At 43.5% G+C, this 25,792-nt stretch overlaps 1 protein-coding gene across 7 annotated transcripts in view; it reads left to right on the top strand.

The window, feature by feature from the left end:
- LOC138748449 (serine/threonine-protein phosphatase 6 regulatory subunit 3-like) overlaps window positions 1-17,470 on the top strand; it is a 128,722-nt gene extending 111,252 nt beyond the window's left edge. For 5 of the 7 annotated variants that reach the window (XM_069908695.1, XM_069908693.1, XM_069908694.1 and 2 more), the window contains 3 exons: window positions 2,332-2,454; window positions 6,246-6,344; window positions 13,595-17,470. In XM_069908695.1, the coding sequence (XP_069764796.1) occupies window positions 2,332-2,454; window positions 6,246-6,344; window positions 13,595-13,598 (226 nt within the window). In that variant the 3' untranslated portion in view covers window positions 13,599-17,470. Of the gene's footprint in view, window positions 1-2,331; window positions 2,455-6,245; window positions 6,349-13,594 lie in introns of those variants that run through there. The other 2 variants (XM_069908696.1, XM_069908700.1) reach the window with 2 other exon arrangements.
- Window positions 17,471-25,792: the final 8,322 nt, after the last annotated feature.

Here is a 25,792-nt window from a genome sequence, read left to right on the forward strand (position 1 = left end):
ACATGGATGGAATTGCATATGGCAGCCAGATGTTTGTGGAGTAGCCAAGTGATAAGACGTATTGTGAAATCTGAGTTTAGCTATCCAACGTTAGTGTCACTCCAGAAATTATGTAAATTAGGTGAAAGTAGTCTTCAGTAATTTGGCTTTGCCTGGTAACTGTTAATGCTGACAGTTGAGAACAGATCACCTGGCAATCTGAATTATCAGATAACTTCCATCCCTTGTAATTCACAATCTTGGCAAATAAAATGAAATTACTGTATATGTCAGTGTATAGGATGGTATTTGAACCTTAAAAATATCAGCCCAAAACCAGGGATCATTTTGTATGCCAAGTATAAAATCTGAACCTTAATATTCCTGTTGTTTAGAACGTTCCCTATGGAGAAGGAGAACAGCATAAAACTCTCGCATAACTCCTTCAGTCCTGCTAAACATGACCCTACTGAAACTTGTGTTTGGGAAGCTGGATTAATAGTAATGTTGTATTAAAACAATACAAATCCATTCTAAACTTGTCTCATACTTTACAATGAGAGCACAGCAAATGAAAGCTAACAGCATACACTAGTTTTCATTTGCAACAGCTGATAACCAGTAAACAATCAACCAGGGTCCCAGGGTGCATTCCATTTACACTGCCTTGTCTTGCAATAACCAGTTACAGGTACTTTTAAACTGTTAAGGACAGGGTTTCTTGGAAAGTTTTCACTCATTCATAAACGGTGTCGTTTTTATGAAAATAAATTATCTATTCTGAGGCAGAAAACTAAAATTAGCAGAGAAATTACCAGGATTATTGGGGCTGTAAGCAGTTCAGTGGTAAGTGCCATACTTGGAGTAGTCTCATCCAGCGAGTATAGCTCAGAACTCCTACATTTTGAGTGGAAGTTCTGGTGGTACATAGACATCTTGTATGCCGACAGCTATGGTACTTTATTCACAAAAGTCTTCAGAGAAGTAAAGTAAACTTGAGAGTTCATTTTTCATGGGTGAGAATGATCCGATATGAGCCAGCGACTGATGTGGAGTTAGTTGACGGAGGCTTCTGGTGCTCTGAAAGAACCCCGAAATACTCGTGATTCCAACACTGCACTGTGGCGTGTGGGATATATTCTCCACCTGCACGTTGACAGTGGATATCCTCTCGACTGGGAATTGCATGAGGTATAGTGCACCGTAACTATATTGAGCGGGAAAGTCATTCTCAGCTTTGCCACAAAAAAAGACAGCTTAAAATTGGATGTGATCATTGTACTTGGTCATGTTGTGAGAATTCACAGTTGTTTCAGTGAATGCAAAGAAGTGTAATGAACATTGATCCTTCATGTTAAAGAAAGGGGGTGATGGCTTTGAGAGTGAGAAGGCTGGTTCCTTCATTCTTTCCACTTGATCACATTTGAGAATCTGCTTCCATTTGAAACGTTCACTCAGTCGTATTGCTTTGCCCATGAATGATGAAACACATTCTGTGCACTAACACTGGACAATTTTTTTTCCAAAAGGTTTGCTTCCTGAAAAAATACTTGAAGATTATAGTAGACAACTTTGAGCTGAACACAAAGATAATTTCAGATTTGCTGTATCACATAGGAAGTTGGAGAAACATTAATTTCTATTGAATTTAGCCTGTTTAATCATCTTACGATGCTGACCTAAAAATGTTTTGTCGCTGACTTTCATTTGTACTCAGCAAGTGATGACTCTCATGTCAATGTCCAATAGTTGTCCAGCATTGATGGATTCCAGTTGGCCTTTTCCATGGTTATAATGACCTGGTGAAACCTTTCCAATGTAACAGAATACATCACACCTGTTGTGACATTCACGAGACATTTCTGCTGCAGTGAATCGTCCTGAAGACAATAAATGCCATTGTTAAGTACTCTCACTATGCTATTGTCTGAATAGGTGTGCATCAACAAGCATTCAATCGATAACAATGTAATAATGCACAGCATCTGTAGACGTGAGGTGCTTTTATAGCCTGTCTGCATCTATCCTGACTAACCCTGCCCAGGCCTAAGTCAACATTTGCATAACACCTGCACTGAGTGCATGCCCAGGCATGCTTGGACTGACCAAAACTGCTGGCTTTGTGGGCAATAAACTGGTAGGCTGAAATATGACAGAAAATCACAAAAATAGATTATATCTAAAATATGGTAGGTGATAGGAAAATGTTAAGTTGAATTTCATGAAATGTACATTCAATAAAATGCACCCAAGTGTTCAGGAAGCAAAATCTTCGTTGTCCAATGTGAAATGCGATCAGGAAGATGAATTTTCCAGTTCTGATTGAAACCCAGTTGTGTCTCTCTTTTGCAGTGAGGACGAACGCTTAACTACCTCTGAAGTTGGACCTACAGCAGGAAGTGTACGGGTCAGCTCCGAGGCCTCGAAAGCTAGTCCAGTTCCACAAACTTCAGAATCTGCGCAGCAAGAACAGAGGTAAGGAACAATGAATAAGGGGAAAGAATTTTGATCGAGATATAACTATTTAATCATTACTTAACATGCATACTGTGAATCAGGGCTGTTGAATGACTCACATTTGATTTGGAAATGAGTAAAAACTTTTTCAATATTTGGTTGTAGACAGGTCTTTGGAATCCCATTTTTCCAAATGTAGAGCGTGGGTTGACAGTCAGCACTAATCGAAGTCAATTCTTACCATTTCTTGCAGGAGAAGTGACTGGGTAAGTCAGGCCATTTCAAAGGATGTATTCAAGGTTTTCAGATGCTTTTTTGGTGAGGTCTCATATGACTTGGGGTCAGATAACCTCAGGCATGTTTTGAGGAAATGCAGCAACACAAATGGAAAGTAGCTCAACAGCAGCTAACAAAGGAATTAAAGTGTTAATATTGTTTCAGCCTTAAAAAAGGTTAGGCCAGGGATTTCATTGGTACATTTTCTATTTTTTGTATCCGTGATTAAATTAGAATTGCTCTCACTGAAGTAGGAAAAATATAGTAACACACCTGTTATTTCAAGCAACCGGAAGTTTAAAATTGATGCACCTTACAGTTAGTTCACTAATCACAGAGCACGCGGTCTCAAGCAACTGGAAAATTCACTTATCTGGCATCTAACAATCTCCATAGGTGCTGGGTACCAGGGTTTTTTTACTGTAGCGGGAATTATAGCAAAGTCCTGAAATTCCGGCTGTTCCTGTTTTAAAATTGACGAGTCGGGCTAATGTAGTAACTGGTATGTACTTTCTTGGGTTGGAGGATGGTTGGCAAAAGGTCTCCAGTGATGTCAACAAGAGATCGAGGAAGTTCACAGCAGTACGAGGTCAGGGGATGTTTTATCATAGGAAGTGAGTGAGAAAGTTATTTGGAGAAAGTTGAACAGCCCCACCCAAGAGACTGGTGCATGTAATCTTCTCTTGTATTTCAGTATTGCACTGGGAGAACAAAGGTCCCATCTAATTAATGGCAGGTTGGAGTTCTTCCCTCTCCCTTCCAAGAGTTAACTCTCAAGCACAACACTTTTACACTTAAAATCAGAGCATTTATTTATTTTGTTTGGAGGTTTTTGCCATGTTCTACTTGGTTGCTCAACTTGTGCTGTTAAAGTGATTTCATCTCAAAATGGCCTCATTCGATAGGAAGCATTTCCTCTCCTGACCCCAGGTGAAATTACAGAATCCAGCAGGTGCATTTCCATTTTTCCATTTCAGTGGTAAAGGTAAGGTAAAGGTTCCATTATTGTCACGTAGTATTACATTTAGAATGTAACATACATGAAATTCTTTAACTTTGTGTACCGTAAGGAAGACAGAGTTGCCACTTTGTCCAGTGCCCCTCACAGAAATGAGGCCCCAGCGAGGAACGAACTCGTGACCAGTGCTCTTGTATTGAATGCTGTGATATGGAAATGTTCCAGATCTAGATGAAATTTATTGTTTGTGGGAAGGAATGTACTAGGGGAGAACGTAAGAACGCCTTGCATACAGCGTTGGATTACAAACCCGGTCACTGGCACTGTAACAACGTTTTGCTAACTTCTATGTGTGGAATATCAATCTGCTGATCATGTCCAGTTTGTAGCCAGGTACTTTTTAATGTTTAATATCTCAGTTCCTTTCAGCTAAGTGAGTTTTAGCCACAAATGTTAGTTTTATTTCTAAAAATAAACCAAATCCTTACTCTTTCACATGTACCTGATCTTGCATTTCTAAGTTTTTGATCTAATTTGAAGCTCCATTTACTGTCAAATACCTCATTTTGATGTTTTCATCATTGAATCATTTCTTTATCTTTCTAACTAGCATTTTATAATCACATCCTGTATTAACCTTTTCCATTCATTGAGTATATGTGGCTGGGACTTTCCCTAGTGCGGAGGAGACTGAGGGTGGTCAAATCATGAGGAGCCCAGATAAAGTGAATGTTCATAGCCTTTTCCCCAGCATAGACAGTTCTAGAGCTTGAGGCCAGAGTGGTGAAATATTTACAGGGACCTCAGGGGCAACTTTTTCACAGAGGGTATCTGGAATGAGCTGCCAGAAGTGGGCAGAATTTTGCTATTAAAAATACATTTGGATAGTTTCTTGGGCAGGAAGGGCAAAGAAGAATATGTAGGGAAATGTAGGGAAAAGTGAAGTGTCCAGAATGCCAACTTGGTCAGCATGGATGAGTTGGGCTGAAGGGCCTGTTCCCTGCTGCACAACTCTCCTTTTTTTAAAAAATGTCAATATTTTGACTAGGTGTTGCCTTTTCTCTCTGCTCTCTTGATTCAACTCAATTCAGAGAGTGGTGGTCCAAGGTAACCCGCTGTGAAATGTGTCTCCTAATCAAAACTATTTTGCACATTCTAAATGATGAGTTGTTAAGGTTTCTAGTTCATCCTTCACTTCTTGTAGCTCAGATTTACATTTCAGATTTATTGTCAGAGCACGTACATAAAGCCTGAGATTCCTGCAGGCGAGGCAGAATTACCATTTATTGGTAGTGCAACAAAAAATCTGTTTACTCGGATAAACAAATAAAGAAATGTAAACAACTGCACAATGCAGAGGGAAAAAAAAGCACGAAGTGCAAAAGTGAGAGTCCTTAAATGAATGCCTGATTGGAGCTGATGGTGGAGGGGGAGCAGCTGTTCCTGAACCTGGTGGGTGCGAGTTTTGTATCACCGATACCTCTTTCCTGACGGCAGCAGCGAGAACAGAGCGCAAGCCGGGTAGGGTGGATCCTTGACGATTGCTGCTACTCTCCGGCGCCAGCATTTCTTGGAGATGGACTTGAATGTGGGGAGGGTTTTATGGGATATATGAGCATATGTGGAGCAATTTACTGTGTGCGAGTAAGTTAAATGCCTCTTCTATTGCAAGAGATTTGGAGCTTCTTCAACCAGGAACTTGCAATGGTCCATTGGTGACTGAGGTTGTTGCATTCTGCTTTAAGAACCTAGCATTGTAAAATTGTGCATGCTGGAATTCCAGCTTTATTATAAGACGGTGGTTTCGGGTTTGAGATATCAGCACAGCCATGTGCCATTGGAGTTTAACACCTGTCTGAACCTGACCTTTCCAGAGCTTTGGCCCACATGAGTGAAAAGGTTCCCTCCATCTGGATGGTTATACTGGACAATGAAGATTTTGCTTCCTGAACACTTTTGGGTGTATTTTATGGATTTTGAGCAGCTGATCCAAAAAATCAACTTAAAAATGTCCCACCATGTGTCAATTTTAAGTCGTCTAGTATATTGCCCTTAAAGCAAGCTGTTTTGGTCAGTCTTACATTTCCTGGGCATGCTTAATCAAGATAGATGCAAACAGGCTATCAAAGCAGCTCACAAATACAGATGCTGTGCATTACATTGATTATAGATTGAATGTTGATGCACACATTCCTCAAGCAATAGCAGAGTGAGTGTACTTAATAATAGCATTTATTGTCTTCAGGAAGATTCAGTACAGCAGAAATGTCTCATCAATGTCGCAACAGCTGTGACTCATTCTGTAACGTTTGTGGCAAGTTTACACCGAATGCTAAATTCAATAGAAGTTAATTTAATGTTTCTCCAACTTCCTATGTCATGCAGCAATCTGAAATTACCTTTGCTCAGCTTGAAGTTGTCTATCAGAATCCCCAACTTTTTATTCAGGAAGCAAACCTTTTGAAAACATTTGTTGTCCAGTGTTATTGGTGTGGCAAGAGTATACCAAGGGTCAGGGAGATGGGTGGTCCTTTAACCCCCCACAACATAATGACTTGGTTTCTGTTGTGACTAGCACATCAAAGGCATCTGGTGACGAGGCAAGGAGTCAGAAGACGTCCTCTCCGGTTTTAAATGGGGCTGTGGATGAGACATCTGCACAAACGGAAAACAAGTGAGTTTGAAGGGAGAAGGCGGCACTGGTGCACAATCCCAGTCAGCTTAGTGGTTTACATTTCTTTTACCAATCGATGATCACAACACCAGTGGTTAAGTCGATTGCATCTGAGACATCCTGGCCCGAACTGCTCCTCTCTGTTCAAGATTATTTTATTGTCATGTAATAAAAGTGATATTGTACGAAATTTCCTTTAGTCTACCAAAGATTCGTTATCATAAAAAATTGCCCAGCACGCCTTACAACCGGAGAAAGAGAAGGAAAAGAGAGTACCTCCCAGGATCACCTCACTTCATTTCACTTGGAGATATTTTCACTGAATGTTATACCAAAGTACAGATGCCATTCTATGCATTGACCTTGTGCCAACTTTTGAATAGCAAGTTTGGTTATTTTTACTTCCCCCGTTCCTGTGTACAATTGTTTTTCTCAATTACCCAATTCATGTTTGAATCTATTTCCATCACCCCATAAAAGCAGTACAATTATAAATCTTTATCAATAATTGTGTCAACTTTTCCTGGTGTTGCTTCTTTTTTTGTCACACGTTTCAAATCTGTGCCCCTTGTCATTTCTTCACCCCTACCAGTTAATTTTCCTTCTTAAACACTGCTTTCAGATTCTTTCCTATCTTTCTCTGATTTAGAGAGAAGGATCCCACCTTATCCACTCAATCTGTGGAACTGAAGCCCCTCAGGCTGAGGCAGATACTTGAATGGGTTGAATTTGCTCAGGGAAGTGAGTATGGTTCCTCCGAGGAACGTCTGCAGATAGTTTAATCTGTTGTCATGTGCACTGAGGTACAGTGAAAATCTTAGTTTTGCTTGTTATTCAAACAGTCGCCTTTCTCTGACATTTTAGATATTAAAATTCACAGTAAAAACAAAGCAACGAGGTTAGTTTTGACAATGGTCAAACAGGGTTTCATGCATTTTATCGGAGGAGGCAAATCAGTCTCATTCATAGCGGCTTCCAGCCTTTCCGGGCGGGATCTGTTGAGAGGCAGCAATCACCATATTTATAAATCACTGGGGATGCTGGGGTAGAAAGCCACATGGCCAGGATTACCTGATGGCACATTGGAAGACGTTTAAATGCAAGCCATAAATTGCAAAAAGATTGAGCAAATGTGCATTGAGGTGGCAAATTGATTGCAGAGTGAGCAATTATAGGATAATCCAGCAAAAATGTTCAAGCAGTGTATTTTCTAAATTGAAAATCTAGAAGCAGTGGAAGCCCAAAAGATGTTCTTTTATATTAAAGGTACTAATCAAAAGAAACTAATGGAATGCTAGTCTTTATACCTGGAAAAGCAGAGAACAAATGAGGAATTGCTGTGGCTCTGCATCATTCTGGCTGTGCCACACTTTGAAGTATGGTATGAGCATTATTGGGCATCATTCACAGGGAAGGGTAAATTGCCCCTGGAAGAAGTGGGGCACTTGAACAATCTCTCCATCGTGGTGGTTAGATTATTGGAAGAGATCACACAGCGGCACCTGGGATTCAGAAAGATTGGAGGTGATTTCCCAGGGCATAATTGGTGAGGGGAATGGATAGGACAAAGGGAGTACCTGTGCTAGGGTGAGGCTGTTGTGGACGTGATTTGTAAGGGTTTGCCTATGTTAAGGGCACAGTTGCAGAGAAAAGTTGTATGTTCCTAACCACAAGGTTTCAGGACCTGCCCGGCAGAACAGGCTGTATTAAAGGAGATGAGAAAAAACTGAGGCATTCTCACAGGTGAAGCAACATGGAGTTCACTGAATGAGCAGTTGTAATCTCAGGGAAAGGCACGTGGTCAGTCCGATTGCCAACTGTCCCCTATCAAAATACTTCATCCAAAGCTTCATCTTATTTTATCCTCTTTGCTGTTTTTTTCCGTTTTGTTCCTTTGTGTCCTGATTCTAAACAGCAGAGGTCCCAGTGCTGTGCTTCGCACCTCATGCCAGTCTGAGAAATTGTCATTCCCCACTGCTGCTTTGGCTTCCACTGTCCCTTTTAATCTCTTGGAATTTAAATTTGCTGACATGCCTATGTGTGGCATGTTATCAATTTTTTTTAAAAAATTCCATCAACCTTTGTGCCCTCATGGCCCTGTCGCCCTTCTTCAATGAGAGAATTAATCGACTAAAATCAAACGCCATTTGCCTCAATAAATCGGTGCTGGATCACACTTATTCATCTCTACTTGGCCAAGAGCCTGTTATCCTTCTCGCAGGCGTATGTTGTGGAACCTCTCTCAGCAACAATGGTCAATTGGAGAGCTTGTAGGATTTAGCTTTATACTTTGTTTTAAACCAATGTGAATTTTTTTTTATTGGTGCAGGATTCTTTTTTCCTTTGTGACTTTAATTCCTCTTAAAGATATTGATTTCCTTTTGAGACACAGGCTTTCCCTTCTGAACCCTACTCACGACACCTTGAAGAAAAATAATACCTTCATCGATTTTTTTTGTGTCCAAAGCCACCCTGCTGCATTGAAATGCTGGCACAAGGGTATAGGAAGTTGGTGGCCACTTTTCACATAGCGAGCTCCTTTGGGTGGGAGGGGGGGAACCATTTTTTTTGCAACATGGGCAGAAAAGAATTCTCTCATCATAAGCTAATATTTTAACAAACCCTGAAATGTCAGGCTAAATTTCTGTTTCTCATTAGATCTTGGGCCATGACATTTTCTTTTTAAAATATTTTCATTAATATTTTACAGTATAAAAAAAATTAAACAGTACAAATATTCTCATAATAAGGAAATCCAGGGCACAATCGTGACCATGAAGTAAAACTTAACAACAACAAAAAAAAAACCCAAAAGGAAAAAGAGAGAGAAAAAAAATCAAACCCCCTTCCTCTAAGCAAGGTTGAAAGTTGACATGTCTGAATCAAGTGAGCCCACTTGGAGAGGGACGGACGACACAGTGCCAAAATTCCATTGTCGATGACTTTCTGAGAGGTGTTATTTTGAAATTACTTGTGAGTGCGTCATTTATTAAGTTCAAGTTCAGATTTACTGTCAGGGTGCATACAATCCTGAGATTCTCTTCCTGCGGGTCAGGCAGAATGACCACTTATTGGTAGTTCAGAAAAATACTGTACTCAAGGTACACTTGTAAACAAATAAAGAAATGTAAACAAACTGAAAAACAGAAAAAAAGTCAAAGTGCAAAAGTAAGAGTCCTTAAATGAGTTACTGATTGAGGAATCTGATGGTGGAGGGGAACCAGCTGTTCCTGAACCTGGTGGGGGCAAGTCTTGTGGCTCCTATACCTCTTTCCTGATGGCAGCAGTGAGAATAGAGCGTGTGTTGGGGATGGTGTGGATCCTTGATGATAGCCACTGCTCTCCATCGGCAGATATTCTCGATGGTGGTCTTGGTGGGGGGGTTTGCCTGTGTTGTGTCCACTACCTTTAGCAGGACTTTCCACTCAGATGTATTGTTATCCCCATAGCAGGCCTTGGCACAGCCAGTCAGCACATTTTCCACCACACATCTGCAGAAATTTGCCAGGGTTTCCGATGTCATGCCAAACCTCTGCAACCTGAGGAAATAGAGGTGCTTTCTTCATGATGCCATTAGTGTGTTGCGTCCAGGAAAGGTCCTCTGAGATGGTGACTCCCAAGAACTTAAATCTGCTCATCCTGTAGAAGTGTAAGCATAATTTTCCAGTTGCTGTAGACTTGTTCGTATACATTGCCGAACTAATACACCTAAGCATTAAGAATAAATAGTTTAAAAGACAAAAATACTATACTGTACTTGCGCTGAACAAACTTCACTTGCATGAATATGTAAACCTTAAAGCATTTTACATTATTTTCAGTCACATTCTTTGAAAACATTTAACCGTCGCTGCATCTGCAGGTCCCTCCCCCTCCACGGAGCCGCATGAATGACGAACAATAACATAAATCAATCATTAACCCCCCCCAAGTTTACAGGTAAAGCCTCTGACTAGGGCGACTCTTACTAAGCAGGGATAAGGAGACACTTTAAGAGAGTCGCCCCAACGGCGAGCGGCACCGACCAGCTCTTCAACCCAGGCGACTCCATCGCTGTTTCACACAACGTGATTCAAACGGCTGGTACGAGCAAAACCCAACCAAGGCCCTCTGCTGGCTGAATATTGGCTCCCATCTTCACCCGAGGTTGATGAGTTACTCCAGAGGACATTTACTTTTACAATCTGCAGATGTTCTATCTATTATTTTATTCTTGTTTATTTTATTTTCCTCTTTTTTTGCCTGTTGCTTGAATTCCAGATACCAGGGGTTTTACTGTAGTCACTGTACTGGAGCAAATACACCTTCCCCACAAGGGACTTCCTTGCATTTATTATTTCTTATCACTGACAAAACCACTTCTGGTTTCTTGAGCTGAGGTCACCCCTCTGCATTGATCCGACCATTGTCAATTAGTAAAGTCACTCATCCATCTGGCCCTGTCTTCCTCCTTGTTCTATAATATCAAGTACCCTTCCACATCATGTCAACCTTTAACCATATCCCTGAGAAGGCTCTCAGATCTTATTTGTTTCTATTTACACTTGGTTTTATCTCTTCAGAATCAGAATTTATAATCATGAAATTCGGTGCTTTGAGGCAGCGTCATAGAGCAACCATTCATATTAGATCCACCTTACAACATTACTCTAAAAAAAAACAGTGCACGAAAAGCGAGGCAGTGTCCATGGTTCATTGATTATTCAGGAATCTGATGGCGGAGGGGAAGAAGCTGTCCTTGTGCTGCTGAGAGCTCGTCTTCAGGCTCCTGTACTTTTTCCCCGACAATAGCAGAGTGAAGAGGGCATTGCCTGGGTGTGGGGTCTTTGAGGATAGAGGCTGCTTTTATAAGACGCCGCCTCAAGTAGATGGTGTCAATGGAGTGGAGTCTGGTGCCCGTGATGTCGCAGGCCGAGTTAACAACTCTATGGAGATTATTCTTGTCCTGATGAGAATTAGTGCCTCCATGCCAGGCAGCGATGCAACCAGCTAGAATGCTCTCTACGGTCCACCTGTAGAAGTTTATGAGAATCTTTGGTCTCGTACCGAATCTCCTCAGACACTTTACAAAGTCGAGCTGTTGGTGAGCCTTCTTTGTGATTGCATCAAGATGGAGGCTCCAGGACAGACCATCAGAGATGGTGACACCTCCACTACTGAGCCCTCGATGAGGACTGGGTCGTGCTCCCCTGTGAAGTGTCAAATGCATTTGTATATTGAGCTTTTGGTTTTGTCCTTTTATTAATTTTGTAATCTCTTGCCTTAACTCGGACTTATTTTTAGACTTTCTGTCATGGTGTGTTTATCAATTGGCTTATTTTTGCTTTAGACTTTTCTCTTGATATTTCCCTTAGTTTTAGTCCCTATAAGGTTCAGGTGTAGACTGCCCCAGTGGTACACTCTTCCCCTTCCCCAGAGCTGGTGTCAGTGCTCCATGAACTGGAACCTGGTCTCCTCTACCAGAGTACGAGATGCACATCTGTTTCTCTAATTTTTTTAATTCCCATGTACCTTTTGTGCATTCTAAGTAATAATCCAGAGATTTGTACTTTTCAGAGAGGTCTTTGATGCTGAGCTCGTACAGACGGCGCAGAGCCTCTTTCTCCTTGTCCTGCCAGTGTCATTATTACATACTGAACCTATCAGTCATGGTTTTAGAACATTCAATTGACCTAAGCAACTCCAAATATCTGTGGCCCTATCGGGACATCTACTTTGAAAGATGTTGTTCGAATGGCCTGCTCATTTTCACAACCCAGGTTCTTTCTTCTTAATGGGTTCAGTACCCATTCCTGATTGTCCTTGAGAAGGTGGTAAGCCACCATGAGCCGCTGCAGTCTTTTGGTGAAAGTGCTTTTTGGGGTAAAGAATTTCAGGATTTAGACCCACAAATATTGAACGAGCAGAATTTGAAATTCCATATCAGAAAGTAGCTGGGATGGTACCTTCAGGAGGCGCTGGTCACCAACACCAGTTTTGGTAGTAGAAGTTACTGGCTTGGGAGGTGTATTGAATCCCTGCTGATTCATCCACAATACAGCCAGCGACGATGGCAAGAGTGAATCCATGAGCAAAGCGGCCTAACTCCTCAGTGGAGCTGAGCTTGAATGTTGGGGTTGCAGTTATTCAGGCAAGCAGACGGTATATATTCTCACTTCTGATTTGAGCCTTACGCAAGGAAGAAATAATATGCTGAGTTATTTACCACAGATTAATACACAGTCTCTGACCTGCTCATGCAGCCACAATTCTTTTATTTTGTGGTCCCCTGGATGGCGGGAGCTATGGTGGTGGAAATGTAAGGGAAAATAGTTGGAGTGAAGTCCAGAAGCCTGCAGATGCAGTGATTGAAGTAAAAACACACCGTAAATGCTGGAGGAACTCAGCTGGTCTCACAGCATCCATAGGAGGTAAAGGTAGGGTGGCGCGGTTAACACAAAGCTGCTCCACCACTAGCGATTGGGACTGGGGTTCGACTCGCCTGCTGTCTATAAAGAGTTTGTGCGTCTCCCTGGGCCTGTGTGGGTTCCCTCCAGGTGCTCCTGTTTCCTCATACTACTAGGGGTTGTTGGTCAATCAGGTGGTGGTAAGGGCTCGTGGGCCAAAATGGCCTGTTACCGTGTTGTATGTCTAAATTTTTTTAAAAATTCAATTTATATAGACCGACGTTTCGGGCCTGAGCACTTCTGAGTGTAGGTAACATATCCTTATGTCCTATGGATGCTGTGATGGCAGCTGCTGCCATCAGGAAAGGGGTATCGGTGCCACAAGACTCGCACCACCAGGTTCAGGAACAGCTGCTCCCCCTCCACCATCAGACTCCTCAACGACAAACTCATTTAAGGTCTCTTGTGCACTTTATTGGTTTTCTCTGTTTTGCAGTCAGGTTGTTTACATTCGTTATCTGTTTATAGTTCTTTATTTATTTGCATGTTTATACTGTATACAGTTTATTTTTTTGCACTGCCAATTAGTGGTGATCCTGCCTCGCCCGCAGGAAAAAGGAATCTCAGGGTTGTATGTAATGTCATGTATGTACTCTGACAATAAATCTGAAATCCGGCTGAGTCCCTCCAGCATTCACTGTGTGTTTCTACTCATCTGTTAGGCATTTGATGTTTAACTGGCAGCTTGTTCTCACAGACCCTTATCCTGGCAAGAATCCAAGAGAGATCTCTGGCGATGAATCATTTAGTGGAGCTTGAACTTTTCTGCTCATTGCATTTGATTTTTCTCTCTCCTCCTCCCAGGTAGCACTGTGGTGTGCGGTGAGGAAGGTCCTTCTCGGTGCATCGCTGAGTGAAGCCCCTGGACTGTGCCCACTCCAGTTTGGGAGCTGGTCTCTTCATAGCTCAACGGAGAGTCGCCTTGAAAGCCGTCAAGACTTCACCTTCCCGGGGCAACCTCTCGGCTGCACTGATTCGACAAACAAATGAGGGGCGGGTTGGGGGAGGTGGGGGTGGGAGGGCAAGGGAAAAAGAGTTATTATAAACCAGCAATACAATATATATAACTCAGCTCATGGAATCCAAGGAGATATTTGTTTCTATCAGAGTGCGTGTGTGCTGTGGACAGAACATTGTTACCCGTCAAGCGTCAGAAAAGTTTTGTACAGAGGGAATAATCTCTTGTGGGTTGGGCAGGAAGTGAGAGTGAATATTTTTTTTTAATTTATCTGCTCATTGAAGATGAATTACTGGCCTCCGGTCCAGATGGGTCTGATCATGTTCCGTCAAGTTGCCCCATGCCAATTAATTTAAGGAAGAAGTACGGAGATTGGCCAGTAGCATCTTTTACCCTGTCCTTTCAGATCCTGGTCTGTTCTGGACAAAATGAGTGTAGAGACTTATCATTTGTTCAAGTCCCCCCCCCCCCCCCCCCCCCTCACTCTGATTACATGGATTAATCTCATGATTAATGGCATCTCTTACCTTTCATTCTTTGATCCATTGAGATGTACCTGGAAGCTCCATAAACTGCAGAATCCCAGCTCTTTTATTTGCAGCAAAATAAAAAGACCGTATGGGATGAGCACTGTTTAGCAGATTCTAGATTCTTCAGAAGCTTTCCCAGAAGTGCCACGGACAAATATGCGTTTGCAGGTGAGTGAAGTGGGTTACTTAATCTTGCCATAGATGTACATTTTTGTGTAACACCATCAAAACTGTAACACGGGAATGTGTTACATGGGACTGACCCACGCACCCACCTTTCCCTCCATCCAGCCACTTTCTCCTTGCGAGTCCAATCACCAGGATGTTTTCAAGATCGACTAGCGCGCGCATCCCACCCCCACCCCCTCCCGCTCTCAGCTTTGCTAGCAGAACAGTAGCAGCTGCTCGTTGTACAGAGTTCCGGCCACAATGGCATGGAGGAGATGTTCTGCTCATTTGGTACTTGTAAGCTTTAACAATGACTTCACTTCAGGGAACTCGAACGATGTTATGTTTGAGGCTTAACCGTCCTGCCAGCGACCTTTTTTTAAAAGGAAAGGCTCTTCCGCTTGTGCAAAGCTCTTTTCAACTCGCACTGTATTTGAACGACAAGACAAGGCCAAATAAAAGTTGCTGAATGCACTTTCTGTGGGAGAGTGTGTGGCTGTTCCGATTGCCCTTTATTTGGCAGAGAAGAGCAGTACTCTTCCAGTACTGGGGTGTTGCACAGTACACCTGTGATATTTCTGCCTTTATCAAAGGCACATGACCAGTATCTGGACACTGTTCTTGAGATAGTTACAGCAATGCAAACACCTTCAACCCAGTACCAGGTTAGATGTAATCAAAATCTACAATTCATCTATTTTTATTTAAGAAAGCTACTTTGCGTAATTCACATAGTTTCTTTCTTGTGACTGTTTCAAAACTTTTGGGGTCTTTGATACCATGAGCTGATCAGTGTTAAATATTAAATGGTGAGCTATCTATATTTTCATATGGAGAAAACCTTTTTTTGTGCAAAATGATGTTTTTGGAAGAGATGGACTTCATCTTCCATGCCCAAGGTTGGCTGGATTCCAAATGATTGAAAAGTGAGTGGCAAAATGGCTGCTGGCACTCGTGGGCATGTTCGGCACCGAAGGCCATTCACCTTAAACATGGCTGGTTGCAGCTTGGGTCGGCTTGGAAGAGTGGCCGTCGCTGCTCAAGTTTGAGCATTGCAGCAGGCGAGCCTCTGCAGCAATGTGGCAGAGCAGGTCCCATCTCTTGGATTCTCACTGCCAGCTTCCATTGCTTGAGCCCAAGCAGGGCGGCCCACGTCATTCTGAGTTTGTGTAGTGTCGGGGGGTTGCAGTGTTGGGAGGGATGATCGCTGGAAAGCACTGACAAACATCCCATGAAGGGCAGGAGTGAGGCACAGACCTCCATCTAGGGTGGGATGAACATTTTTCTTCCATTAAAGTGTCTTAAAGCATATAGGACCGTGAAGAAATTGCATTTTCCTATCTGCAAACGCAGCCAACTGTAGTCCAGTCCAGCTAACTGTACACACGTTAACAGCTTGTGTTTCACCACAGGGGAGAAAATATTGAGTTAATGGGTGGGGAACAAAGTAGAGAGTTGGCTCAGGAAATGGAATCTCGCTTCTTGGGCTCCAGTTGGACATTTTATGTATCCTTCCCAAACACCTTGTGAGGCCCAGCATCTCCTCTTAACTCTTGAATTTTCTGCCATCCTTTGCAAATGGCTTTGAAAGAGGAGATCTTTCCTCTGACGTGCTGCATTAGATTATTCAGTTAATTGGAGGTCAATGCCAAGGATGTTGGTTTTGCCTTTTTAAAAAAAAAATATTTACTCACAAGATGAGAATTGTTTTGGAGTTTCATGTTAATTTGGTCAAAGGCTCCTGAGATCAATGCTTCAGAGACCTGTGGGGTAAATTCCTCAAACAGCCATGGACTTGGGTGTTAGATGTTCAAAGCACTGCCCTGGAAACCTCCCAACTCTGAGAGAATAAGCATTGGAACCTTATGTAGCAGCTCCACCCTGTCTTGTTGCAGACGGCCATCGCTCCCACAAGAAGCAGCTAAGTGAGCAAGCAGGCAGGCTCTTTCTCTACAGTTGATTCACTGATTGTTGCTACGCCAGTCCAGGCATCTTTACTGCCACCAACTTTCACAGTCTCGCCACTTTAACATTTTTTTAAAATCAAATCTTGGGAGCAGTATTTTTTTGTTATTGTTTTGGAAACATTTTTTCTTAATCTGCTCTACCTCCAATGTTAACTGCGTAACGGGTACTTCAAGTGATCTGAGGATTCAGCAGGTTGTGTACAAGTGGCCAAACTAAGGTTACTGCCCAGGAAGCCTAGTGGTTGGTTAAATGCGGCGGGTCGGCAGACCCGACTTTGCCGTACGCACAGCCGGTATTGTGGACTGATACCACATAAGGAATTAAGATACCTCAACGATGAAGGGGCCAACCCAGGCTCCCGCTCCAGTGTGCTCCTGCTGCCAGAATGTGGAGCAAGAAGTTGTTCCTGCTCAAATTCCCCTCCTCCTTAACCCTTGTGTCCCTTGCCGGAACGTGGCGTCCTGCTCAATGCTTAGCTATGCTCACTCAACCACTAAAGCCCTGCCCCACCAAAATCTCCCTCTTCAGAATGGGTGAAGCAAGTTTGATCGGTCAGTTATATTCTATTCCCCCCTCAGCTTAAATGGGGCATTTGGGAAGTCGATGTTAAACCATGCTTCTGACTTCCTCAAGATAGAACTAATTGGGATGCAGTCGTTCAGTTCACTTCAAATAACCCAGTGCCTCAGGCAGTGGGTGTCCATAATTGGCACAAAAATAAAGTTTTGAAATCCAGCCAGGGTGGGTTGAAGTAAGGCAAACCATGTCTCTTTTAAGATTATTGATGTTTAATATGTGCAGTAAATCGTAATAAAATTTAAACTGCATCAGTTGCCTGGCTGATGACTGTTTTTTTGGTAACAAACACTGAAAAGAGAAAACAACGTGAGAGGGAGAGAGAGATAGAATCTATTAAAGCTTTTTTTTGTTGTAAAAGTAAACGTATATTCTAGGAGAAATGTTATTGTTTATATTCCGGAATTGTACAGACTTGAACACATTAGTAGGGCTGTACAAAGCTGATTGTTGTAATAAAATATTCTATCAATTTCAAAACATCATTGAATATTTACTCTGTTGAAAGGTGAAAAGAGCCATAGGTTTTACCGGAGGCTGTTGTTTGATTGAAAGGATTAGGCCTCATTGATAATGATTGTTAAAGATTCTTTGCACATTACACTGGACAACAAAGATTTTGCTTACTGAACACTTTTGGGTGTATTTTATGGATTTGGGTCTGCTGAACACAAAAATCATCTTAAAAATTTCCAATCACATACAGTTAATTAGATTTAACCTATGTTTGTGATTTCCTGTCATATTTTAAATCTACTTCAAGTGCACAAAACCATGATGTGCAACATCATTGAAAATTCACCTTCTGCATTCACACTTGGACTTCTTCCCGGCTGATCTCGGTGCCGTCAGGGACGAACACGGTGAAAGGTTTCACCAGGACAATGCAACCATGGAAAAGCGGCATCAGGGCAACTGGAATCCATCAGTGCTGGCCGACTATTGTTGGACACGAGAGGCATCAGATGCCGAGTACAAACTAAAATCAGCGGCTAAATGTCACGTGATACAGCAAATCTGAAATTATCTTTGTTTTCAGCTTGAAGTCTGTAATCCCCAATTTTTTTCAGGAAAATTTTTGAAAAAAATTGTCCAGTGTAATGGGATAAGTAGATGGGAATCAAAGTTGGTCAATAATCTCCAAAGCCCCAGAATTCCAGTGGGGTACAAGTTAATTCATCTTAGTTTTTTTTTATGCCAAATTCAGTTGAAATGGAGAATTGTTTTGGGAAAAAAAGGGCTCGATTATGCCCTGAAATCACCATATAGCTTGATTTTTGAAGGCTTGTTATATGTCCAGCCACCAACATGGGGTGAGGTGAGTGGTGAGGTGGCGTGGTTAGCACAATGCTATTACCGGGCCAGTGACCTAGGTCTGAATCTGGTGCTGTGGGTAAGGAGTTTGTACTTTCTTCCCCCTGTCTGCGTGGGATTCCTTGAGGTGCTCTGGTTTCCTCCCACCCTTCAAAAAGGTACTGGGGTTGTAGGCTAATTGGGGTATTGAGGTGGCACGGGCTCCTGGGCTGAACCCGTGCTGTATGTCATAATTCAATCACATCTCTTTTGGGGAAGTTGGATAGCCACTTTGTGCACAGGGAGGTTTGGCAGGCGAAGAGCCTGTCCTACCGTTGGTAGAGGATGGATGTCATCCAAGATTCCAGGAAGCCACAATGGTGCTGCTGACCTCCAGCTCTGGTGGAGTTTGCGTGTTCTTCCTGCGGCTGCATGGGTTCCCTCCCGTGTCTCCAGGACGTGTGAGTTGGTAGGTTAACGAGCCACTGCAAATTGCCCCTGGTGTCGGAATGGATGGGAATGTGGGGAGAATAGGTGGCAGGGCACATTGGTGGGAGAATGGGAGTAAACTTGATGGACTGAATATATTGGAATATGGAATTCTGATTGAATGGTAACACCATTAGTGATGTAGTGCTCCGTAAACCAAGGGTTTAGTAAACTGTAAGATCCTGGATGGGTTGTGAAATGGCTCCAACAAGTTTACTCAGAAAGTGATAGAGATAATTTTTTTTCTATGGATTTCTTCATGTTCCTTAATCTACACCTGAACAACAATTTACACGCATTTGCAGCTTTGACTCGTGCTCTTGCTCTCTAGGGCCACGTCTCTAAAAATATTCTTTGAACTGGACAGCTGTATCTCCCTGTTCAGTGCATAATGCCATTTTGAATTCTGATATTTAATCCCTCGGACAATCTACCTATTTGTGCCATGATCCCCTTCCGGTCTTCCTTTCCAACCGCCACTACCCTGCTCAGTCATGAGCTGTCACGGGCAACCATCTCTCGATGTGCAAATTGTTATGTAGTCTTCACCCCTGATACCAGCTTGACCTCTGTAAAATGAGGAAGGGTATTTATTATACCTATTCTCATATCTATCCTCGTTTTCTCCAATTGCCAGACCTCAGAAACCTCTGCATCTTTTTCCATCATTATTAGATACCCTGAATTTTATTTTTACACTTCTGGTCATTAGTGCTACGTGGGCCCGTTCCCTAAATAATTCCATGTTGTTATCTCTTTGCTTCAAGATACTTCTTTATACCTTGTTCCTTGACCATGCTGTGGTCATCTATCCCAATACAGTAAAACCCCAGTATCCAGCACTTGTAGGTATTGGTAGATGCCAGGTAAGTGTATTTTCTGATTGCTTGAGACTTACTCTAACAATGCCTAACCCATACACCTGTATTAAGAATAAACAGTTTAAAACACTAAAATACTGTAATGTACTGCATGGTTGGCATAGCGTTGAGTCCAACATTTCCAGCACCGGTGATCAGGACCAGGACCTGATAAGGAGTTTGTTCATTCTCCCCCATGTCAGTGTGGATTTCCTCCAGGGGCTGCAGTTTACTCCCATCATCCAAAGAGTACTGTGGGTTGTCGGTCAATTGGGTGTAATTGGGCAACACGGGCTCATGCTGTATGTCTAAATTTAAATACTTGCACTGAACAAACTTCACTTGCATAAATAGATAAACCTTAAAACATTTTATTTTCACTCGCGTTCTCTGAAAACATTTAACCGTTGCTGCATCTGCAGGTCCTTCTCCATCTACGGAGCCACCCGAAAGACAGAAAATAACAGATAATTAAACCCCTACCCCCAAGTTTACAGATAAAGTCTCTGGCTGGGCAACTCTTACTAAGCAGGAAAAGAGTCGCCCCAATGGTGAGCGCCATCTACCAGCTCTTCAACCCGGGCGACGCCATCGCTGTTTCTCCCAAACAGCTGCCACGAGCAAAGACCAACCAAGGCCCTCCACTGGCTGAATATTTTCCCCCATCTTCACCAAAGGTTCATGTGATACTTCAGAGAACATTTACAATTTTAAACTTATGTATTTTTTTACTTTTTTTTCTTTTAAAATCTTTATTGAGTTTAATTTAAAAAAAATACACAAAAAATCTAATACATTGTCTAGAAAATAACATTTCAATTAAAACATTATACGTACAATATTATAAATTGTGTGGACCCTTTCAGGTCAAAATATTGAAAAAAATAAAAATTAAAAAGAGGATCCCCTCCCCCCCCCCCAATAATCAGAACCTTCCCTCTAAACATGGTTAACTTGCATATCTAATATACATAGAAAACGAAGGAGGACGTTCGTCGACCAGACCACGCTGTTTACCCTAATTCGTTACATTATGGTAATGCTCCATGAATGGGCCCCACATCTTTAACATTCTAAACTTAGGAAGGACGTCACCTCCTGTAACCATTGAGTATGGGTAGGTAGACTGCTTTCCATTTCATCATAATTTTATTCTTTTTAATTTTCTGGAGTTTTATTTGCTGGTCCCTTGAGGCTGCTGGTTGCCTGAATTCCAGATATCAGGGGTTTTACTGTATATTTTTTTTAATGCATTATGGATTTAAGGTTTTCTGAATGATAACTTCTTTGCAAAGTGTGATGGAATGGCCCCATAAGGTAGAAGTTGCCTTCTCAAATGTCTGGTTACATGTGGTTATTGCTGCCCCCAAACAACAATGCTTAGGGCACCTCGTGGTGACCTGCTCCCACTATGGGGAAGAGTGAATGTCTGATTGCCGCTCATGGGAGTGTCTGTTCACATCAGGAACATGGAGCGTGGATTTGTGTAATGGCTGCTTCCTTGGTTGAGGTCTTGATCTGAAGACACCCGTTCATCAATTGGTGAGAGTCCACACTGATGCATCACTGAGGGGAAGTTTCATCACCCAAGTCTCAAGGAGATGGCTTCTAGGATATTAACAAGGAGTATCTGGTCTGAGAACGGGTCTTCGTTGTCAGTGCACAGTGGGGGGGTTTGGTAGAGGAGCTTTCCGAAAATATTAAGTGCAAGGCTGAACAAGTTGATGGCTGTTAGATTGGCTTTCGAATGCAACCGCATACAAATGTCATCTGCCTACTGCAACTCAACCACTGAGAGTCACCTTGGTTCTCCAGTGGGAACAATTGTAGGTTTCTAATTGGTCCAATGATTAGCACAGGAGTTAGGGACTGAGAAAGAATGCTGAAATTATGCAGCCTGGATTCAGATTGTGGATACATCGTCCATGGTGGCTTTGACCTGGGTTCAGTTGTGATCTCGGGCACTGTGTGTGTGTTCATCCTGCGACCACACAGGTTTCCTCCGGGTGCTCCGGTGTTCCGCCACATTCCAAAGATGTGCTGGTTGGCGGGTTAATTGGCCGCTGTGAGTTGCTCTTTGTGTGCCAGTGAGACACAGAGCTGCTACTTAAAAAAAAGGTGCTGCCTCTGGGCAAAAGCACAATGCAGGAGAAACTCAGCAAGTTTCTTGCAAAGATAGAGCAAAGATAAAGATACATTACCAATGTTTCGGGCTTGAACCCTTCATCGAGATGTGGAGAAAATTAAGGCAGGCGTACGGACAAAATTGTAGGGGGGGGTGCACAGTCCTACAGGCAGGAAGTAATAGGTGGATAAGGGAGGACACACCAGCAAATGGAGTGGGGGGATGGCTCTGTGAATGAAGAAGGACGGGGGGTGGAGAGCTGCAGGAAAAGATGACAGGATGGGAAGAGAGAGGGGACAGAGAGTAGGCCAACAGAAAGCAGAGACGTCAATGCCTTCTGGTTGGAGGGTTTCCAGACAGAAAAATTAAATGTTGTTCCTTCAGTTTACGGGTGGTCTTGGTTTGACAGTACACGAAGTCATGGACAGACATATCAGCGCAGGGGTGGGGCACAGAATTGAAGTGGTTGACCCCTGCCACTGAATCTGACAGAGCGAAGGTGCTCGGCAAAGCGATCTCCCCAACAGCGTCTAATCTCTCTGACATGGAGAAGGACCCACCGGGAGCTCTGGATGATTCCTGTGGGTACATGAGTGAAGTGTCGCTTCACTTTACTGGACTGTTCGGGAGGGCCTGAACTGTGGTGAGGGGAGAGGTGTGGCACTTCCCTACAGCTGCAGGAGAAGGTACTGGCGTGGTGGTGGTGGGGAGGAGGGGGGGAGATTGGCAAGAACAGATGAGTGGATGAGGAAGTCACGGAGGGAACAGTCCCTAGGGAAGGTGGAGAGGGGAAGATGATGGTTGGCGAGGCAGAAATGGCCTTTGAGCAAGCTGGTGGCCCGTGTGTATTTTTTTGTATGGGGGGGTGTGTGCAGAGTGTAAGCCACCACTTGTGTGACTCCTTGAGTGATCAAACAAATGTTTCCCCTCTCCACTGCCCCACCTCTTGTTTATGGATCATACAGATTTTGAGCGATATGGGGAAAAAACAGACCTGGTCAGCATGGACTGGTGTGACTTAATGATGCACAACTCTGGTATTTAACCCCCCCCCCCCCCAGCCTGAAGTGAAAAGCCTCAAACAATTCTTTCATTGAGTTTGTGACCATCATGAGAAAGGTGACATTTATTCCCAAAATATACCCCCTCTCTACTGCAGGGAGGCAAAGAGTTTGGAATGAAGTATTAGTATGGATAGGGGATTGGCTAAAGAAATGGATTCCTGATCTTTCCTTGCAAACCCCAACTCCGAGACTAGCGGATGGACTCATCCAAGAGATTTATGTTTGGGAATGTGGTTTGTAGGAACAATCCTTGTATGTATGTATGTATGTATGTATATATTCGTCCTTCGTAGTCGAAGATGACTATGACTTCAAAATCTGAAGTGAAGTAGACTATGTTTTCCGGCCCTTTCCTCCATGGAGGTGAGCAGAGCAATCCTAAAGAGGGCTGCTCAGACACCCAGGGGACTGCCAAACCCGACTGCTGCTTCAGTCCAGTAGAGAGCAACCCTATGCCCTGGGCCACCTATGTGCAGGTTTGTGACGACAACTTCCAGTGTACCTGCTGCTTCGCCACTCCCCCCATCGCCACAGGACTTTAGGTGTTGCACATTGGGTCTAAGTCATGACTTGCACATGACTTGGATTAAAGTGGGGGAGAGTTGCGCCTCCCTCTCTCGCCCTGGCCTATCTGGACCCAGTGACAAAACATAGTCGAGACGGGCTGGAGACAGGTCAGGGTGCAATGGCTGGCCGGCAGTGTTCTGTAGATGTCTCGCCTAACCCTCTTAGCACTCCATGACACGTTGCTGAGAATCGCCTCTCTGCCTGTCGATGGCTTCTTCCTCACAGTCCACCGAATCTGGGCTTCACCTGCTGGGTAGACAACCCCTGAGTGCTGTGGGCCCCTGGCAGTTCTTGCAGTGTGCTCACAAACCTCCCCACCCATTGTTGGGGCCTCCTCATCTGCCTTTGCAGCCGTCAGGACATGTCTCCTCAGCCGCCATTGGGGTGATCACCTAGTGGTGAAGTGATGACGCCACCCCCACCCCCTGCTCGTTTTCACCCGCTAGCTGAAGCAGTTTCCAGGGTGTGGCACGAGGAGCCAACAAGTGAGAGATGAGTGCGGTCCAGTGATGGCTACCACCCCCACCTTAGTGAGGCACAGCTATCAGCACCAAAGGGACTCCCTCACCTCAGAGCCCCCTCCCCCCTTGTTTCTAGGTATCGTGCTTCAGTTACAGTTTTAGCCTCACAGCGTGTTGGATTGCATCTGATAAGCTTGATCGAATTATTTTAATTGGGGCTGAAAATGACTGCAGAGCTGCTTAATGATCCTAATGCGGGAGAGGCCTCTGCTTGGAGAGGAGGCTATAGCTGAGCCTGATGGAATCTTACGATGTGGACAAAAGGAATGTCACTTGTGGTCTTGGTTTTTTGTACTGAAAGATGAGGAATGAAGTGACCTCTTTGGAAATGTGTCACCTCTGTGCTTATTTTGATGATGGAGTTGATTTGCCCGCTGAGCTTGCATTTCCCCAGTCTGTAAACTTGAGAGTTCCACCCCCGTTTTATTTAATCTCCAAAGAATCTGTTCCGAAGTCCTCATGGAATTTGTTCCAATTTTCTCCATTAGAGCACAGAACATTATTGTGCACCGAAGGGCCTGTACTGTGCCAACCTATATATCCCTACAACAACAAAAAAAACTACCTCATAGTTCTCTTTGCTTTCTTTCATCCATGTACCTGTCTAAGAATCTCTCAAATGCCCCTATTGGTCCTGCCTCTACCACCATCCCTGGCAAGACACTGTGTAGTTTTTAAAAAAAAAACTTGCTCCTAATGTCTCACTTCAACTTTCCTCCCTTCACTTTGTCCCGATGTCCTCTGGTGTTCGCTAATCCTGCTCTTGGGGGATAAAAGGCACTGGCTGTCCACCTTATTCATGCCTCTTTTAATCCTGTTGACCTCTCGTCCCTCTTCACTACAAAGAGAAAAGACCCAGCTCTGCTAACCTTGCCTCTTAACATATAATTTCTGATTCGGGCAGCATTCTGATAACTCTCCTCTGCAGCCTCTCCATAGCCTCCGCATCAAGAATTGAACACAATGTTCTAAGAGTGGTCTCTCCAGAGATTTGTAGATCAGCATTATGATATCTTCTCAACTCGAATTCAATCCCCCCCAGGATCCCATATGCCTTCTTAACTACCCTGTCAACCTGCACGGCGACCTTAAAAGATGTATGGATTTGGACCCCAAAGTCCCTCCGTTCTTCCACACACCATGTTAACTGTCCTGCCGTTTCCTGTCCTGTCCTGCCTTCGGGTTTGACCTGCCAAAATGCATCACCTCACACTTATCCGGATTGAGCTCCATCCGCCCATCCTTTTCACCCAACTCTGCACCGTCCATATCCTTTTGTATCCTTCAGCACCATCCAAAACTCCTCCAACCTTCATATCATCCACAAACTTACCGACCCATCCTTCCACTTCTTCATCCAGGTCATTTCTAAAAATCACAGAGAGAGCAGGGGTCCCAAAACAGATCCCGACGGAACTCCACCAGTCACTGACCTCCAAGTAGAATACTTTCCATCCAAGACTACTCTGCTTTCTATAAGCAAGCCCATTCTGAATCCACACTGCCCCGGTTCCATGGATCCCGTGGCTCATGACTTTCTGATCGAGTCTCTCATGGGGGACTGACCTTGGTTGTGTTCTTTTGTTAATAGAGACAGAGTTTGACAGTGCGGAGAGAGGACCTTCATCTCAACCCAGCCCAGCTCAGGCAGTACCTGTCATGTGGGATTAATAATGACGACAGAAGACCCTTCAGCAGTATCTTCAAAGAGATCAGCAGGTGACGATGTTGCTCTCCCTCAGTAATACACTGAAGTGTCAAACTGGATTCTGCGCTTAGGTTTGTGAAGTTTAAAGTGAATTAAAAAGGTAAAAGACATAGTAACTGAGATAAAGTTGAGGAGATTCGCAAGGATAATTCCAGGTTGTGTCTTGACAGCTCTT

This window comes from Narcine bancroftii, chromosome 13, assembly GCF_036971445.1.
Source record: "Narcine bancroftii isolate sNarBan1 chromosome 13, sNarBan1.hap1, whole genome shotgun sequence".
Taxonomy (NCBI): domain Eukaryota; kingdom Metazoa; phylum Chordata; class Chondrichthyes; order Torpediniformes; family Narcinidae; genus Narcine; species Narcine bancroftii.